Source organism: Sceloporus occidentalis, unplaced genomic scaffold, assembly GCF_023333645.1.
Source record: "Sceloporus occidentalis isolate IW3139 unplaced genomic scaffold, rSceOcc1.0.p SCAF_146, whole genome shotgun sequence".
Lineage (NCBI taxonomy): Eukaryota > Metazoa > Chordata > Lepidosauria > Squamata > Phrynosomatidae > Sceloporus > Sceloporus occidentalis.
The window spans coordinates 538,725-556,777 of NW_028317126.1; the positions used below are offsets into that span (position 1 = coordinate 538,725).

Genomic DNA, 18,053 nt, shown 5'->3' on the forward strand with positions numbered 1-18,053 from the left:
TTCTCCCTGCACGCTGGTTCTGCCTGACGTTTGACGGGTGTAGCCATACAAGTCGGTCCCGTCACAGCGGGCCTGCAGCTCACTGCTGTGGCGCCGGCGCATTGTGTGCAGGGGGAGCAGGAAAGAGTTTCCTCATACAGTGCACGGGAGCCATAGCAGTGAGCTGCAGGCCCGCGTTAGGCGGACATTGGTCCACATAGAAGTCTGAGCGGCCCCAGTGATGATCGGCTGGCCCCTGGACCAGTGACATCTGCAAGAAATGTAAGGGGGTGAATGAATGAAGTGTTTAGGGGCAGAAATGGAACAGGCAAGCTGCTTCAGGGGGGCAGAAATGAGACTGGCAAGCTGTTTAGAGGGGCAGAGGTGGCACAGCCAGGCAGCTTCAGTGACACATGTAGGCTGTTTTAGGGGTAGATGTGGCACGGGGAGGCTGTTTATGCTGCACTATCGTCAATGTCCGGCTCAGTATACAGTAATGTGAGTTATGTTGTACATTATCTGTTAAGTAAATGTTTGCAGTAGTATTCTTTGTGTGTATGTTTGTCACACACGTTGTACTTAAGGTATGAACTTATAGCTTCTGGTATATGTCACTGTCAAACAACACCCCGATATATATCTCCAGGTGTAATATGTAGGGGGGCATTTATAACACACACTTTTTTTAAAGAAAGTTTTGTAATAGATATGCTGCCGGCAGCAGAGTTTGTTTACGTGCATCACCGCAGCCGGTGAACGTCTCTGCGATGCGCATAGACAATCTCCCGTGCTGGCAGGGGAGGCTGTCTCAGCTTATCGGAGAGTAGGATGCAGGTCCTCTGCAGCGCTGCGGGTGATCTGCATACTAACCCTGCTGCCCGAAACGGCATGTCCCAGGCTGTCAATGTCAAACAATACCCCAATATTTGTTCAGTAACATCAAGTACAGTGATACCCCACATGCATTGGTTTGTCAGTGTCAGGGTCCGGCAACCCGACGCGGTAGCTTACCTGGGTGCCCACTACCCGCGGGTACCGGGTCCGGCGCAACGTCGACTGCTCCTTCCACTGCCCGCCCGTCAGGGTTTCCCTCTGGCCCCCAAGATCTGTGCTTTAACTATGGACCCCCTAGCAGCTTTAATAAGAAACACCCAGATGATACAAGGAATAAAAATAGGTCCGCAGGAACATACAATAGCTTTATATGCGGATGACATCCTCTTAACTATCCTCTCCACAATTGTCTTATCCCTTATCTTATTACAGGCAAGAAATAACCACGTCTTTTTCAAACTATAAACTAAACCTAACAAAGACACAAATATTAATGCTATGCCTGACAAACTCAGCAGCAAACCCTAAGAAAAGACAACCATGTGATGAATGCTCAACAGTAGACTATTTGGGAATCAAAATCTGTAGTGATCTATGTAGTTCCACTTAATTTTGGGGGCTTACTCGAGAAACAAAGATCTATCCTCAAAATGAAAAAAAAATTAGAACTGACGTGGCTCGGACGCAAGAATGTCCCTCAAAGCTTATGATTCCCAAAATGTTACATTGTTTATAACTATACCTCTCCCAGTTTTAACACATTCTACAAAAAAAAAAAAAAATAAAAAAATAAAAAAAAAAAAAAAAGAGTTGTATACTATTTTCATCATTTGTTTGGGCCGCTACGAAACCTAGGATTCCTAAGAAAACTGAGGAGCAGTATCTCCCAGTATGGACTGGGCTATCCAGATCATACAACACTTGCCAATTATCACATGTACTTGCTTGGGGTTAGAAGTAAGCATAAATTAGGTTGGTTTAGTTCTGAGAAATTCCACTGTAACAACCTAGACCCACTCTAAGCTGTTTTAACAGATTAAAGAATTGGCGATTTCAAGCACCCTAGTGAAACATCTACTGAAGTAGACATTTAGAATTTGAAAAGCTCAGAGTCTATCATTCCTATCAGAATTATCTCCAATTGAAATACTCTTATCTACAAGATTTAAATATCCTCAATTGGAAAGCTAGCAGGATGAATACTTTTGCAGATTTTACTGAAAGACAACAAACCATTCCATTTGCAGATATTCAACTACGATACAAGTTAACACATAAGGAAGTTGTTTCGTATTTACGGATAAAGACACTTCCCCTTATCAAATCCATTAAGGAAACAAGATACAAAGAATGTACTTTCTTCACCAATTCCTTAAGCTAATATAGTGTCGAAAGTACTAAAGTTATTGGCAAGTGCCACACTGAAAAATCAAAATGGGAAGGAGCTCCAGATAGAGGCCCCTTCCCAAAGTTGGCATAAGCCATGGTATAATACTAGGAAACCAGTTCACTGTTTAAATCGGCAGGAACAATATTAGTAACTTGTGCAACGCTGGTACTTGGTTCCATCTAGGCTTAATAAAATATCTAGCACGCAGAGTGACATCTGCTGGCGATGCTTAGATGATAGAGGGACACAGATTGTAAGATCATTTGAGCAGGGCCCTCCTCACCTGTTGTCTCTAAGACAAATTGGTGTTACATACTATTGGTTATATCCTATCTATCCATTGTACAGCGCTATGGAATTTGATGGCGCTATATAGAACAATTCCCACATTTGGCGGGAGTGTCAGCATCTCAACAAATTGAAGAGAAATATTAATTTTGACCCGCAGATATTATTGTTCCAAATAGACTTACCTCAAATGACGAAACATAACTTTCTTATTGCTGAACATATTACTTGCCTGCAAAATATGTATTGCTCGACACGGGAAAACGCAGGACATACCCTTCTGGGAAGAAATTACTTACCAAATCAAAACACAGGCCGCCTCAGAGAAATATTTTTACAAAAGTACATTAGAACAGGATAAAATTTGGCCAGGATGGTATCATCTTGAACAATTTGTTACTTAAAAAAAAAAAAAAGGGGGGGAAAAAAAATATATATATTTTTTTTTTCTCCCTTCTTCCTTGGATTGTGTCGGATTGCAATCCTCTGGTTTTGAACGGGTCATTTACATGGATCATGTATATGTATACAGTTCTTCTTCAGTCCTCTTAATACACCAAGTCGATTTCATCTAGTAATGATATCAGCTTTGGACGTTCACCGCTGTCGAAATTCTGAACACTTTGTTTATCTAATAACTCATTGTATAACTTATTTGGCTAGCTGTTTATCTTGTAACTTGTTTTCTACGCATATTCTACTTCTATGTGTTTTAAAAAAAAAAAAAAAAAAAAAAAAAAACTTGAAAAAAAATGGGTATGGTGGCCACAGATGAACAAGACAAAATGTTGATTACCTGTAGGCAAGCCAGCTTGCTAATTTGTTTTTGTTTTTATGACAGAACAGAGGAGAGCTGGAGGAGACTGCGAGGGGCATATGGGCTGGGTCAGAGATAGTCAGGAGAGGGACCAGAGGACACTTGTGTGTGAGAATTAAATGAAACACTAGATGGGATAAGCACCAATCAAAAGTGCAGCATACATGATCTCATTGGGCCTTATTTTAAACTTGCGCTAATCCTGGCCACGTTCCAGGCACCCTAAACGCTAGTGCAGCCCTCCATCAGGTACCACAACGCAGTCAGACCCCATGTTCGTTCTTGAGATTCAAGCCAGCAAACAAGCGGGTGCATGTCCAGAGGAAGCAGACATGATTGCAACAACGAATGTAACAAAACAAAAAAAATAAATTAATGTGCGTCTGGACAGCAACAGTGAGAAGCCTCTACAGGTTCAGACTTCATGCTTGAAGAGTTGCGGCACTTGCATGCTTACTCCAAAGCAGGCTACATTGGTTGTTCCACTTATTTCCACGTGCAACCGCTTGTTTGGTTTGGTCCTTGTTTTAAGCCATGCCATATATCTCTCTACACAACAGACACATAAAGAAGACACACACACCATTTACTTTTAGGTGTCCTGTTATAAACCACGAACACTGAACACGATATACAACCCAAAATTGTTTAGTTGGCATTGATGTTCAAAAATATTCAGAAAGCTCTCCTAACTACCTTTCCAGTGAATTATACTCAACTTGAAATATGAATTAATCACTCTACAGGTCTATTAATTGAACTTCAACATACACAGCAAAATTATTTATGAACGTATACTACTTGTACCCAGCCATTGTGCTGGTATGTGCTAGTCTCAGTCAAATCCCAGGAGAGCCCCAGCCTCCATATCACGGGATTTGGAGTTTACAAGTTCACGTCTGATTGCATTCGAAATCGATGGGTGGGAGTGAATTTGTAATAGATCTAGCAAAGCTTCCTTTTGCTCGGAGGACATATCCTCCTTGTATCGCTGGCACATTGTGAGGAGGCACTGATGCCACAGCACCGGCAGGTACCTCTTGTCTGTTCGGAAAGCAAGAAAGTGAAAAACCAGAGCATCAAGCACACGGAAAGGAAGTGCATACTTCTTATCAATCAGCAGGCGTAGAAAGATACTGTTGGCTCCATTGTACTCCATCTCAGCAATCTTCAGCATGGCAGCACTGGTAGGATGAAATGAGTGGGAAAATAAAGTAAAACTGATAACTAGGAAAAACATGAGGTGGTTACACTGATTTCTATTATGGCACTATTCTATAGCTCAGTGTACCATGTAGCAAAGCTAGTTATGTCCAGTACACATTTGACATTGCAAAACAAACAAATTCACACTGCAGAAGGGAGGGATACACAAATACAATGCAGTTTTGGAGCTTCAGTGTCTCCTGATTTCTTGAACTTTATAATTTGCATATTAAAGCACATATTAGGAATGCACTGAAATATCAGCCAAAGATGGCATTATCAGCAAAATGAAAGGGGAAAAAAAAACAAAAAAAACCCAGGGGCAAGCCAGGCTGCTGCTTAACTGTCCGTTCTGCCCAGGGGAAACAGGAATCCAGCGGAGTCACGTGATTTTATCTCACATCACCCTGCTCCGCTCCTGCTTCTCCAGGGCGGGACAAGAAAAGTTGTTCGCACAGATCGCGAGCAACGCAGAGGAAAGCAGCAGCTCATGGGGAAGTCTGCAGTTCAGGTATTGGGTGGGGCAGGATGTATGAAGGAGTATCTGAATGAATGAACTAGTGTGTGCGTGATAGCATGGATGTGTAAGGGTGGGCATGGCACAGGAAGGCTGTGATGTGCAGACCCCATTATGCAGGGTAGCATTTTATCTGTGCTGGCAGCATCAATACACAAGGGGGCAGCTAGCCAGGTTTCAGCATGTACTGGCTGCTTGTGCATGATTGCTAACAGTAATCACATTCCTATCGTGCCCAGCATGTACTGGTTGCCTGGGCTTGATAGGAGTGTGATAATATTTTATACTTTGGGTGTTTGTTTTTTTTGTTTCTTATTATTAAAAGGCGGAGGTAATTATTTTCCGTTTGGCCAAGTGCATCCCGAATTTTCGGTCCAAAATTTCGGTGCCTCCCTAACCTTATATGCATTATGTTTTGAAGGCTGCCTGAGAGACTGGAGTTTGTCTAAAGTATTTTGTCAATTATGGACTGCATATTAAAGGTACTTCAACATGCATACTTTGTTAGAGAGCCTGCAAATGGACACCTTTACTGACAGTTTCTGGAGTGAAAACAAAGGAGGCGGTGTACTGCAGGCTCTCCTAAAGGTAATGATCTCTCATTTCGGCTACATAATGCATATTAAAGTACATCAACGTGCATTGTCCATTGGTGGGATTGCATTAGACGACCCCTTAATCTCATCAGTGAAACCCAAAGATAAGTTGCTATTCATAAAAACTAAAATAGATCCAGTGATTAAATAGCATAAAGCAAAGGGCTTTGTAGTAAACACACACACACTTAATCAAATTTAAAGGTGCATGTTTTTCTTAAGCTATTTATATGTTTGGATTTGGACACGTACCTGGAGTGCAGAACAGGGACAGAACACTTTGTAAGAATGCTCCCAATAATCACTGCTTCTCGAAGGGTACATGTTCCAGATTCACAAAGTGGAATAAGGATACCTAGATTGAGAGCAGAGCAGTATTAACCATGGAGTTAGCCTGTACTTGTGAATCCACAGTATCCAAGTTCTGAAACATTTTCTGTGCTTTCTGTAGTACCTTATGCTTCAAAAGTCCAAAGTAAAGATCCTGAACTCACCTTTAAACCAGGCACCTGGTTTGAAGAGACCCTTTTTGAGAGCCATATAAAGGTGGAAGTTAAGACGCTTGTATTCTGCAATGTCATCTCGCACACGAGGGAGCAAGACCAGGTTATAGAATCGCTGTGCCAATCTCTCTGTTAAATTGGAAGAGAAGATCCTAATAAAGGGGGGGGGGGGAGAAATAGCACAAAGAAAACTCAGTAGCTCAAAGAAAAAAATGGCCTCCACATTTTATTTTCATTTTTTAAATCACACATCTGCATGTTTCTCATGTGCACTTAGAGGAAATTAATAATGGCTCTCTCTAGCAGAGTTGTTGGTCAAATGGCTGCATGACAAGTGCCTAAATGCGCCTAGGGAAATACCCTGTGTTGCCTACTTTCTAGAAAAATATACCATAAACTCATGAGTATAACCCCCCCCCCCCAAAATGTACCTCCAATTCCTGAGGGCATGTATTATACGAGTAAATGTATTTATGCTGCTCGATCCCTCAATGAGCGAGATTGGGCATGGTTAACCCCTTCAATGCTGTGATCACAACATTGAAGGGGTTAATGCTCAAGTCTTCAAGCCCCACAAGCTTGTGCATCTAAAGTTGAAGAATGTTTTGGGTTTTTTTTTTTTTTTAAATGTTTTTGTTAGTTAACCGATTAATATCTGATCACTGATATTTTAGGGCACTAATTATTCAGACTCAATGATCAATGTCAGTGGGCACAACTAGATTTGTTTATATCTATATATACACACACACACATATATATTAATTTAACACCATAAAACTACATAATTTTAAAAACTAAGTTTTTTTTTCTCTTAGGAACCCTGTGGCATGTTTATATAAATTTATTTTTAAAAAGTCAGTCACCTTCCAAGATGACATTGACAAATCTATTAAAGATTGCTTCGATGGGCAAAGATGGGTTGGGGATCTTGTGTGCATCCGACTCTCAAACAAGGAGACAATATCAAGGCGCTATACTCTATGCCCTAGGTTATCTAAATCTAACAAGATTTCATATGCATCCAATAGAAAAATGGTCTAGGGAGAGGAATGGGGTGTATCAACCCCTTTAGTCCCAGGGGTTTTCATAACCAAACGACCAAAATATTTTTTGTCATGTTTAAGGAATCCGCACAAATTATACTTCATGCTGTTCAGGAGAAGGCATTTTAAAATCACACACATAGAACCTATACCAACGGGGGTGGGGGGGGTTGTACACAAAGAAAACCCCTCTTGCAATTTTGCTTTTTTTTTTTTCTATACTGCAGGTGCCCCATCTGAACAATTACCCAATTTATGTTCATCTCCTGATTAGTCATACCCACATACATATTTTAGGTTCCAGAGGGCTACATTCATGCTTAATGATAATACTATTAACCCCTTCGCGACCTTTGCCGGTTCAGGACCGTCATGACAAGAAGGTCACTAAATGACCTTTGACGGTCCTGAACCGTCAAATTAAATAAGCTTAGAAAGTGATCAATCACTTTCTTCGCTTAAACGGCGTTACTGTAATGCCTCGATGTCGAGGCATTCAGCATCGGGGGCCATGTCTGGCCCCTCCCCGGGCGGCGGACGCCCGTTTTAAAAGCGTTTAGGAGGCGATCAACTTAAATGGTGTCGCTGGAATGCCTCGATCAGGAGGCATCCAGCGACACCAAACACTTACCTTTGGATGGGCTTTGACCGCTCCGGAGAGCGGTCACAGCCGCAGCTGCCGGTGATCTTCACCATCAGCAAGATGGCGGCGGCCCGGGGGAAAAAAAAAAAAAAAAAAAAACAATAAAGAAGAAAGTTCGCTAGATGGTCTCCAGACCCTCTAGAGAACTCTGGCTCCACTTGCAGGTTGAATACAGGTACTGCATTCAACCAAGCAAGTCAATGGAACCCAGCTTTCTAATCACTATGTGATTATTCAAATAAAAAAAAAAAAAAAAAAAAAGGCTAGCATTTAAAAATTATGCAGCGATGTCACTTGATGAACCATCCAGTACCAGCAAAATGTGTAAAAAAAAAATAATAAAAAAGTATTAAAAAAAATAAAGTTTATTATTTTGAGCAAGTGCTAAAATTTCTCAAAAATCTCAACAAAGAGTTAAAATAAAAGCACTTCAAATACCCAAGGGGTGTCTAATATATAAAAAAAATGGCTAATGGGGTAAATTGGAGTGGCCGAGCTCAAAGATAGGGCATAGGTACAGTGACCAAAATGGAGAAAAAAAGCGCACGTCCCAAATGTGGCATTTTAAATCTCAAACAACCCGACAAACCCATGCATGTCAGGTATCACTGCACTCAGGAGATGTTCCTGAACACACATTGGGGTGTTTGACAGTGACATATACCAGAACCTGTATATCTATAACTAAAGTACAGTTTGTGTGAAAAAAAATAAAAAAAATTACTATGACAAAGTGTAGTTCTATAATTGGTACATGGAAAGGGTTAAAATAACAGCATTTGGAATACCCTGGGGTGTCTAGTTTTCAAAAATATATGGTTTGAATGGGTTAAATTGAGTTAACCGGCTTCAAAGATATTCCAAAGAGGAGATGGAGGCAGACCAGATTTGTTAAAAAAGATTTGGAAATCATAAAACGCTGCTTGTACTTATTGCCCTATAACTTACAAAAAACAGCAAAAAAACAAAAACATTGGGTATGTCTAAACTCAGGACAAGTAGTAGAATCTATTTAGCTAGTTTTTTTACACGAGTAAAAGATTTTTCAAATAAAAGTCATAAAATTTGTTTTTTTTTCAATTTTTCACTTTTTTTTTTATAGTAAATAAGATGATACGATCAAAATAATGGTATCTGAAGAAAGCCCATCTTGTCCGGAAAAAAAACAATATATAAAACTTATGTGGGTACACTAAATGGGTGAGGAGAAAATTACAGCTGAACACAAGCACCACAAAAGTGTCAAAACAGCCTCGGTCCCACAGGGTACAAAACGAAAAATGAGCCCGGTCCTTAAGGGGTTAAAGCAGTGGGGGTTTTTTATACTTATAGCAGAATGGCTAAGGGTAACTATTTTCAATTTTCCTTCAATGAGACATAGGCAGCAGAAAAAAAGTTTGAACGTATTCGGAAAGCGGTATTCCATTTGACACGCTGGACACCAGGATGTCTGGGGATGCATTGGCAAGTTGGATGGGGGGGGGGTGCCATCAAGCATATCAGGAGCAGAGTGGCTTATCTAAGAGTAAGGTACATTATGAATTAAAATGGCTATTGCTTTTCCAAGTTTGTTTGTATACAACATGCCAATTAACTGCATAATAGATACCAGAAATGTTATAATCCATATATTCCTGTTCATTAAGTAAAATACTGTTTTACCCTTAAACTGTCATAGACCTCCATAGACAAATATTGGCAGTAGAATGGATAGCACTTAAGAATTTAAGGGTGAATTTAGAAGTAGCACAGTCATATGCCGCCACCTTTGCCAGAACTCGGTTCAAAGTTTCTCCACGGACAACTGTAAATGCCATTATTGTGAAGTGGAAGTGTCTAGGAGCAACACCTCAGCCGCAAAGTATTGCATCTGTAGCATCACTCACTATATAGCTTCAAACTGCCTCTAGAAGCAACATCAGCACAAGCACTGACCAACAGAAGAGTCATGAAGTGTAAATGTGCCCCAAGCAAGTTCTGTAAAGACATGGTTTGAAGGGTTTGATGTGGTGGTACAAGAGTGGCCTTGTGGATGGGTTAAAGTTGCTATGAGAAATCAGCTTCCACATCATGCAGCAATGCAAAAAAAAAAAAAAAAAAAAAAACACACACAAAGCAAACAAAGTAAACTCCTACAGATAAAAGCAAAGATGACAAATCTGGTAGCATCCACTAGAAAAATACTTGTCAGTTTGCGATACGAAAACATTTTTTTCCCCATTCTATACACGGATACCTGGAATGGGAAAATATGCAGGAACGCTCACCTGGTGGCCTGGTACATAGCTGCAGCTGTCCATGTCTCAGGTTCTGTTATATACAGAATTTGCTCCCAGTTAGACAAGGCAGGGACAATCTTGAAAGCTTTGGGTAGCTTCCCACTGCGGTACGATGACAGAACCTTGAAAAGAGATGCTTTAAGTGAAGACAATCACCGGGTTGCTTAATGACTGAATTAGCATCTTTGTTAAGAAGCTAATAACAAGAGAATAATCAGGTCAGCAGTCACAGAGCAGTGAACTACAGAAATGAACCTGCAATCATAGCAAGGTGAGAGTTTTTGTTTTACAGATGAAGTACCCGGTACATCATTTGCCCTCTAGTGGTGGGTTTCTCTTTAGTTGCATGTAATCAGTGTGACCAATCCTAAGAAACACCAGAAAGGAAAGAAAAAAAAAAAAAAAAAAAAAAAAGTCACAGGTCCCTTTGTATGGATTGGTGACCAACTGGTTACACGAGCGTTGAAATGCTCCTAGTGAAATATGTTCTCTCCAAAAATATATACCATTGCAAGGTTATTTTAGCTGGTGGGCTGCTAAACAGCCCCAAATCATACTTATACATCAGAAAATAAAAGTTGAAAATTTAAAGTTCCAAAAAGGGAATGGACATGAACCTATGCATGTCGGGTTCTTGCACATTCAGCAGGGCTGGCATCTTGAATACGGCACCCTATGCTTTTCTGCTGGAGTGTGATGAAGCTGGGTCACATAATGCACCTTACATGACCCCATTGGGAGCCTCTCCGCACCCCTGCAGATAGCTCATTGTGGCCAGCCACGCTGCTGCCCGAGAGGGGGATGGAGTAGTGTATGCATATGTCTAAACAGTAGTATCAGTGTGCATATGTTTAGTGCTAGACTCAGTATGTGTGTAAATGTATAGTGCCAGAGTCAGTGTGTCTACTGTATTGTAGTGCCAAATTCAGCGTGTAATTTTATATATGTGTAAAAGTGTGTTGATTTGCTCGATTATAATCGGGGTCGTCAACTAGGTCTGACTATGAGACTAAGATCCAGATCCCCTGCAGCGATGCAGGGGACCTGGATCCTCCCGTCTCTACCCCCCCCCCAACTTACCGGTACTTCTGAGTCCCCAGTGCGTAGTCCGGGCAGCGTGTAGGGCTCTACGCGATTAGCGTAGACAACTTACGCTGCAGCTGGGAGGAGGTGCGGTTAGCAGCGGGGGTTGTCTGCGTCCATCGCGCAGACCTTCCCCGGCTGTCAGAGATCACGGGGAACTCTGATCTCTGACAGCCGGGGAAGGTCTGCGTACACGAATCGCGTAGAGCTCTACACGCTGCCCGGACTACGCACCGGGGACTCAGAATCTCCGGTAAGTTTGGAGGAGGGAGGGGAAGGGAGTGTTAAATGGGGGGGCATAAGGCATTTCTGGAGGCAGAGTGCCCTGTGAAATGCCTTTTAACCCCCTTAATGCCAGTCTGCCTCCTGAAATGCCTTATACCACCCTATATGCCACTCTGGCATTTAGGGGGTTAAAAGGCATATTATGGGGCAGAGTGGCATATAGGGGTATAAGGCAATTCTGGAGGCAGAGTGGCACATAGGGGGTCAAAAGGCATATCATGGGGCACAGTGGCAATCCAGGGGGCAGATGTGCATAACTGGGGGGGGGGGGGGGCAGGTTGAAAAAAAGAAAAGAGTAACAAAATATTTTTCTCAATCATAGCTTTTATTAAAAATAAAAAACAAAAAATTGTTTTCTCATGGTTTACATGAATTAACATTTACAGGTAAAACTTTTTTCCTATAGGGTCGTCTTATATTCAGGCTCTCTTTTTTCATGAATATTCCGATTTTTGGGGGTCGTCTTATAATCAGGGTCGTCTTATAATAGAGTAAATATGGTATGTCTGGTTAAGGGTAGAACGTTAGTGTGTGTGTTATTGTATGGTGTTAGAGTGTAAATTTATGTTAGCGTAACTGATGATGCAGAGGCAGGCGGCTTCCGTGCAGAGACTTACCTCCTTCACTCCCTTGTAAACATCTAGCACCCTGGGATCCAGCTGTGGCATTGGCCGCCCAGAAACATCTGACATCATAGTGTCTACCTCTGTCTGCTTCTCCGTGACTTTCTCCATGATGATATCAGCAAGGGTCTGTCTGCAATATCACATAATAGGGACATCATAAATGCTGCAAGACAGCTGTCTTCATTTAGCACAGACATTTTTTCTCTGTGCCCAGTGTGCCCTCTCACCTCAGAGGTGGGTTTTTGTTCATGAACATCTCAATGGCCTTTTCATCCTGAGGGTTAACCTCCACATCATCATTGTACTCAGAGTCCAAAATGTCAGCTTTTTTCATTGGCAGCCATTCATCGTCTTCTGAATCTGAACCATCTGCTTTTTTAGTATCTGTAGACATGAACAGACAGCTGACAATAAATTAGCAGGCTAATTTACTTGCTACAAGACCACTGCATGTGAGCAACCGACCACATATCAAAGATGTAATCGAAATGTACAGCAAAAAAGGTGAAACTTACGTAGATAAGTACTAAAATAATTAGCAACTTCAAGCTGCAAAGGTAATCGGGTCGATTACCTTTGCAGCTTGAAGTTGCTAATGCCTTGACCTATGCCAAACAAATGAAGACATTTCCAATTTCAACATTTCTTCAGTCTGTATGCACCATTTCAATAGGTGTTATGTACGAGTTATTGCTCAATTTTTGCCAGCCGGCAATTTAATTATATATATGTTGCAGTGATCACATCTAACCAGTATACTACCTACAGCTCAAATAATTGTGCAAAAAGAATATACACATCAAAACAGCCCAACAATGTCGTTGCTATAACCAACAAAGCAACTTGTGTGGGTTGAGTCTAATCATATGGGTCTGTGCTATACCAATACCACAATTATACTAGGGCTGCGACTAACTATAATTGTCATAAATGATTAGTTGCCCGATTTATTGGAATAACCGGATAAAAAAAATATTTAAGATAACTGGATGTTAAAAACAAGACAGCAGAATAAAGACTCCGAGAAAAATGCATTTCTTGTTAACCCCCCCCCCCCCAGTCATACACATTTGAGCCCAGGCTTGCCCTACTGCCTGCCAGAGTGGCATACACCCAGATACACCCCTCTGCCCCCCAGATATGCCTTGTACCCTCCGATATGGCTTAGACCTCCGATATGCCACTGTGCCGCCCCTGCCAAGATATGCTTTATACCCCCTATATGTCAGTGCCCTCTGCTATGCCTTATACCCCAGATATGCCACTCTGCCCCCCACAGATATGCCTTATACACCAAATATGCCACTGGGGCAGCTGGTGAACGCCTGCACGATGCGCGTAGATAAACCTCTGCTGCTGGCCAGCACTCCCGCTGGAGCTTCTATGAATGAGCACCGGAAGGCTGGTGCTAGACCATAGAAACCCCAGAGGAAGCGCCGGCAGTAGCAGAGGATGTCTGCGCGCATCACACAGACGCCCGCTGGCTGTCAGAGAGGAGGATCTTAGTGTTTTTAAGACGAAGGGTATTTTTCAGAGCATTTGCTCTGAAAAAACACTCATATTCGATAAAATAGTTTCAACAAATCAATGAAATTCGTTGGCAACGATTTTCATTATCAAAATCAGCCCTAAATTATACAGAAGCAATTTGCCCGAATATAGGCCGCACCCCCCAACACTCTAAGTCTTTAAAGTGGGGGTGCGGCCTATATTCGGGCTTTAGCGCAGGAATCCGCAATTCGTATCACCCAACGCCCGGGACACGCAGTTCCGGGCGCCGGGCAGGGTTAGGATCCAGATTCCCCGAAGCGCTGCAGGGGACCGGCATTTTACTCTCCGGCAGCCGTGGACGACTATGCGATGCGCTGAGACAACCTCCCCTGCCAGCACTTCCCACAAGTGGAGTGCCAGCATCGGAAGTTGACATGCGTATCGCGCAGATGTCCCCCCCGCCGGCCCCGCTAGACTGCATTGGTAAGTCAGGGGGCATATCTAGTGGCAGCATATCTCGGGGGGGGGGGGGGGGGGTTTGAAGAGTGGTATAGCTATAAGTGCATTAAAATGGCTATTGGTTTTCTGTTTATATGTAATATGTTGAGTAAGTGCATAATAGATACCAAAAATGTTAATATAGTGTTAGAATACCGTTTTACTATTCCACTAATGTAGATTTTTAGAAAAAACAAATTCTTCAAAAAAAAAAAAAAAAAAACAAACAAAAAAAACCCACCTAATTTAGGGTGCAGTCTATAATTGGGCACCCCGCAGTTATACACATTTGAGCCCAAGCTTGCCACGCTGCCTCCCTGATATGGGACAATGCCCTCCCCAGATATGCCTTATGTACCCTATATGTCACTGTGCCCCTGATATGCCTTATAAACCCCAGATATGGCACTCTATCCTCCCTTGAACCCTCTATATGCCTTATACCCCCCAAATAAGCCACAGTGCCCTCCAATATGCCTTATACCCCAAATATGCCACTCGCCCCCCCCCCCCCAAATATGCCTTATAGCCCTTATATAAGCAGCATTTATGATAGACTGCAGAGAAGAGTCAAGATGGGAAGTGATCAGGGAATGACAGTTTTTGCGGATTCTTGGGTGAAGAATGGGCAGATGAAAGGGATGGGTTTTTTTGGTGCAAGTGGCAAGGATCTAGCATGGTTGACCCCGAGGCATCAGGCCTAGTTAGTGGGAGAGATAATCCTGTTAATGGTGATAGAGAATTCAGGATCTGGGGTGGAGATGGAAGGAGGGAAGATAATGAGCTCAGTTGTGGAAAGATTAACCCCCTTAGTCCCCTATAGACATACCGGTACATCCATAAATCACACCTAAAGAAACCCTATGGACGTACCTAACCTTCTTGCATCGGCAGGGACACATCCCTGTCGCTACAAGGGATATCAGACTGTCGTTTGAAAAAAAGCTAAGGATGTGGGGTATTTCCGTAATCAGGAGATATAGGTGAACTATTTTGGCTGGGTTTCTCTGCCGTATTATATACCACGTGCAAAAAAAAAAAAAAAAAAAAAAAAAAAAAAATCTAAGCAACACAGAAGTGTTGGTGAAAGAAAGCGCAGGAAATAGTTTCTGTGGCCACCTTTGACGGTGATTGGTGGTCAAATAGCTGCGTGAAGAGTGCCCAAGAACCCCTGATAGGATAGTCTGGGTTGTCTGCTTTACCTAATTTTGTGAGGTTTCAGAGAGAAAACACAGAAAATTAGGTTTTTCCTTTTTCTAATTTTCACTAGTTTTTACTAAATCTCATCCTAAATTTTCAGCTAATCATCCAATTATGGTATCAAAAGAAGGCTCTATCGCTCCTTGAAAAAAACAATATATAGTTCGCATGAGTACACTATTCGCAGGAAAGGAATATAACTAGGGCTGAAACAACTAATCGATAATGAAAATAGTTGTCAACGATTTTCATTATCGATGAATCCAATCGATTATCGATTACAAAAATTATAATCCGACCTCAAACAGAGATCGGATTATAACACTAGAATCCAGATCCCCCGCAACGCTGCAGGGGACCTGGATTCCCCTCACTGTCGGCCGGTCTCTCACTTCCGTCTCTCTCCCCCTCCCATACATCACTCTGCCTCTCTACCCGGCTCCGTTACTGACAGGAGCTTTCACTGCAGCTTCATAGAAGCCTCAGCGTAAGTGAAGGTGAGTAACGGAGGCTGTCTGTGCGCATCGTTTAGACCCCCACCGGCTGACAGAGGATCATCCTCTCTGTCAGCCGGTGGGGGTCTGCATCGCACAGACAGCATCCGTTACTCACCTTCACTTACGCTGAGGCTTCTATGAAGCTGCAGTGAAAGCTCCTGTCAGTAACGGAGCCGGGTAGAGAGGCAGAGCAGTGTATGGGAGGGGGGAGGAGTCAGAGGGGTGTATGGGAGCCACCCTCCCATACACCACTCTGGCTCCTCCCCCTCCCATACGGCACTCTGCCTCTCTACCCGGCTCCCTGATGTCTTGTGAACCTCCGTGGCTGACAGGAGGCAGAGTGATGTATGGGAGGGGGAGGAGCCAGAGTGGAGTATGGGAGGGGGCAAAGTGGAGTATGGGAGGGGGGAGTCGGCAGAGTGGAGTATGGGAGGGGGGAGTCGGCAGAGTGGAGTATGGGAGGGGGGAGTCGGCAGAGTGGAGTATGGGAGGGGGGAGTCGGCAGAGTGGAGTATGGGAGGGGGGAGTCGGCAGAGTGGTGTATGGGAGAGTTATAGTGGTGTATGGGGGGGTATTATGAATTTCAGGGCATATAGGGGGTATAAGGCATATCGATATTAGGCATATCAGGGGGGCATAAAACATATCTGGGGGTAAAAGGTATATCGGGGGCTCAGTTGCATATCACTGGCATATAAGAGGTATAAGGCATATATGGGGGCAGAGTGGCAAGCTGGGGGTCAGATGTGCATAACCGGGGGCAGTTTGGTAAATAAAAAAAAATTTAAACAAGGCTTTTTTCTCATAGTTTTTATTAAATATGAAAAATAGTTAACATATGAATATTTACCAATAACTTTGTATTAAAATCTAGTTTGAGAAACACTGTATTTGGGTTCTTGTAGCTTTTATTATTATGTCAGTAAAATAAGAAGGTGAATAGAGAGAGGCCATTGTGATAAAGAGATGAAAGTGTAAATTGTACGTTTTAAATTTTTTTATCGGATTAATCGACAAAAATAATCGGCCAACTAATCGATTATTAAAATAATCGTTAGTTGCAGCCCTAAATATAACAGTGGAACCGAAATACGGCAAAATTGCTCTGGACTTTGAGGTACCAAAAACGGACTGAAGGGTTTAAGTTTCAGGTAGTGTTGACATTCGTGACGAAATAGCAGAAGCAGTTGGTAATACAGGACAACACAAGTAGATTTGGGTATCATGACAAAAGTGTCTTTTGTTTTGGTAGGTGTGTTTGAGATGACTGGGGATTTTTTTTTTTAACCAAGACAGCACTGCGGGGGACCGGGATTTTAGTGTTTTTATCCGACCTCCGTCTGCGGTCGGATTATAACACGAGGGGTATTTTTAAGAGCATTCGCTCTGAAAAAAACCCTCATATTATATTCAATAAAATAGATTCAACAAATTCATTAGCAACAATTTTCATTATCAATTAGTTTTTGCAGCCCTAATTGTACTATAGTTACACGTTATAAACACATTGTCCCCAGCTTGTATCTACATCATTGTGACTTATAGGACTATAGAACACCCACCATACAACAATAAGGCTAGAAAAGAACAAAAAGGGCAGAACTACAGCCAGAAGGATGCTGCGTCTCAAATAACATCTCAGAAGCAGAATGAAGTGCCACCGGTTAATTCATGAACGACACCTAGTTCTGTTCCTCACCTAGTACACTTGTCTTCTCCTTCGGAGCCACGTGTCCTGGCCCATACTCGGCTTCAAGCTCTCCCTGCTGGAGCCGAGCTTGCTCCAGGATCCTACGGGACAGCTTTTCATCCACGTAGCTGTCATCTTCTGCACCTCCTGCCGCCTGCCCCTGTCGTTTACCCCGAAACGTAGGCTTCACAGTGCCTTCCTGAAGGATTTGATCTGCCAATGGCGCATGACGAGAAGCAGAGCCCCTTGAGCTGCGACGCTTAGGCATGTCGCCGACACACGTGCTACTGAATACGTAACAGACATGCGTACTTCATATCAGCGCACTCCAATGACGATTGGCGCATTAATTATCCATGGTTACAAACACTAGAGATGCGTTGATTACCATAAAATAGATTCTCACCGCAGAACAAAAAAAGTGTAAATTGTAGCTTTGCAACGCTATTCTTTTCTTTTAGCTAGGTACAGAATTTGTTCAAGCAATGTATCTCGCATAGAAGCCAATGCGACAATGGCACAAAGTTATTGCTTCTCTTGTGTTTAGAAAAAAGACACAAGTAGTTGGTTCTAGGCGCATGATTA

General features: G+C 42.5%; 1 protein-coding gene across 1 annotated transcript; it reads right to left on the minus strand.

The window, feature by feature from the left end:
- Nucleotides 1-4,143: 4,143 nt before the first annotated feature.
- On the minus strand, nucleotides 4,144-17,736 carry LOC149280818 (bystin-like). The gene is made up of 7 exons (XM_089500052.1): nucleotides 17,478-17,736; nucleotides 12,320-12,476; nucleotides 12,084-12,222; nucleotides 10,087-10,220; nucleotides 6,122-6,282; nucleotides 5,880-5,982; nucleotides 4,144-4,492 (listed from the first exon to the last, which is right to left on the minus strand). The coding sequence occupies exons 1-7, from the start codon at nucleotides 17,734-17,736 to the stop codon at nucleotides 4,144-4,146; spliced, it is 1,302 nt and encodes a 433-aa protein (XP_089356178.1).
- Between the last annotated feature and the right edge of the window lie 317 nt (nucleotides 17,737-18,053).

What these genes read in the sequence shown, in the direction of transcription:
- LOC149280818 (XM_089500052.1), bottom strand. Translation starts at nt 17,736, where the DNA reads ATGCCTAAGCGTCGCAGCTCAAGGGGCTCTGCTTCTCGTCATGCGCCA. An exon ending in GCTATGTACCAGGCCACCAG is followed by an intron (nt 6,283 to 10,086) that starts GTGAGCGTTCCT and finishes CCCCTTTATTAG; the next exon opens with GATCTTCTCTTCCAATTTAA. An exon ending in ACCAGGTGCCTGGTTTAAAG is followed by an intron (nt 5,983 to 6,121) that starts GTGAGTTCAGGA and finishes CTCTCAATCTAG; the next exon opens with GTATCCTTATTCCACTTTGT.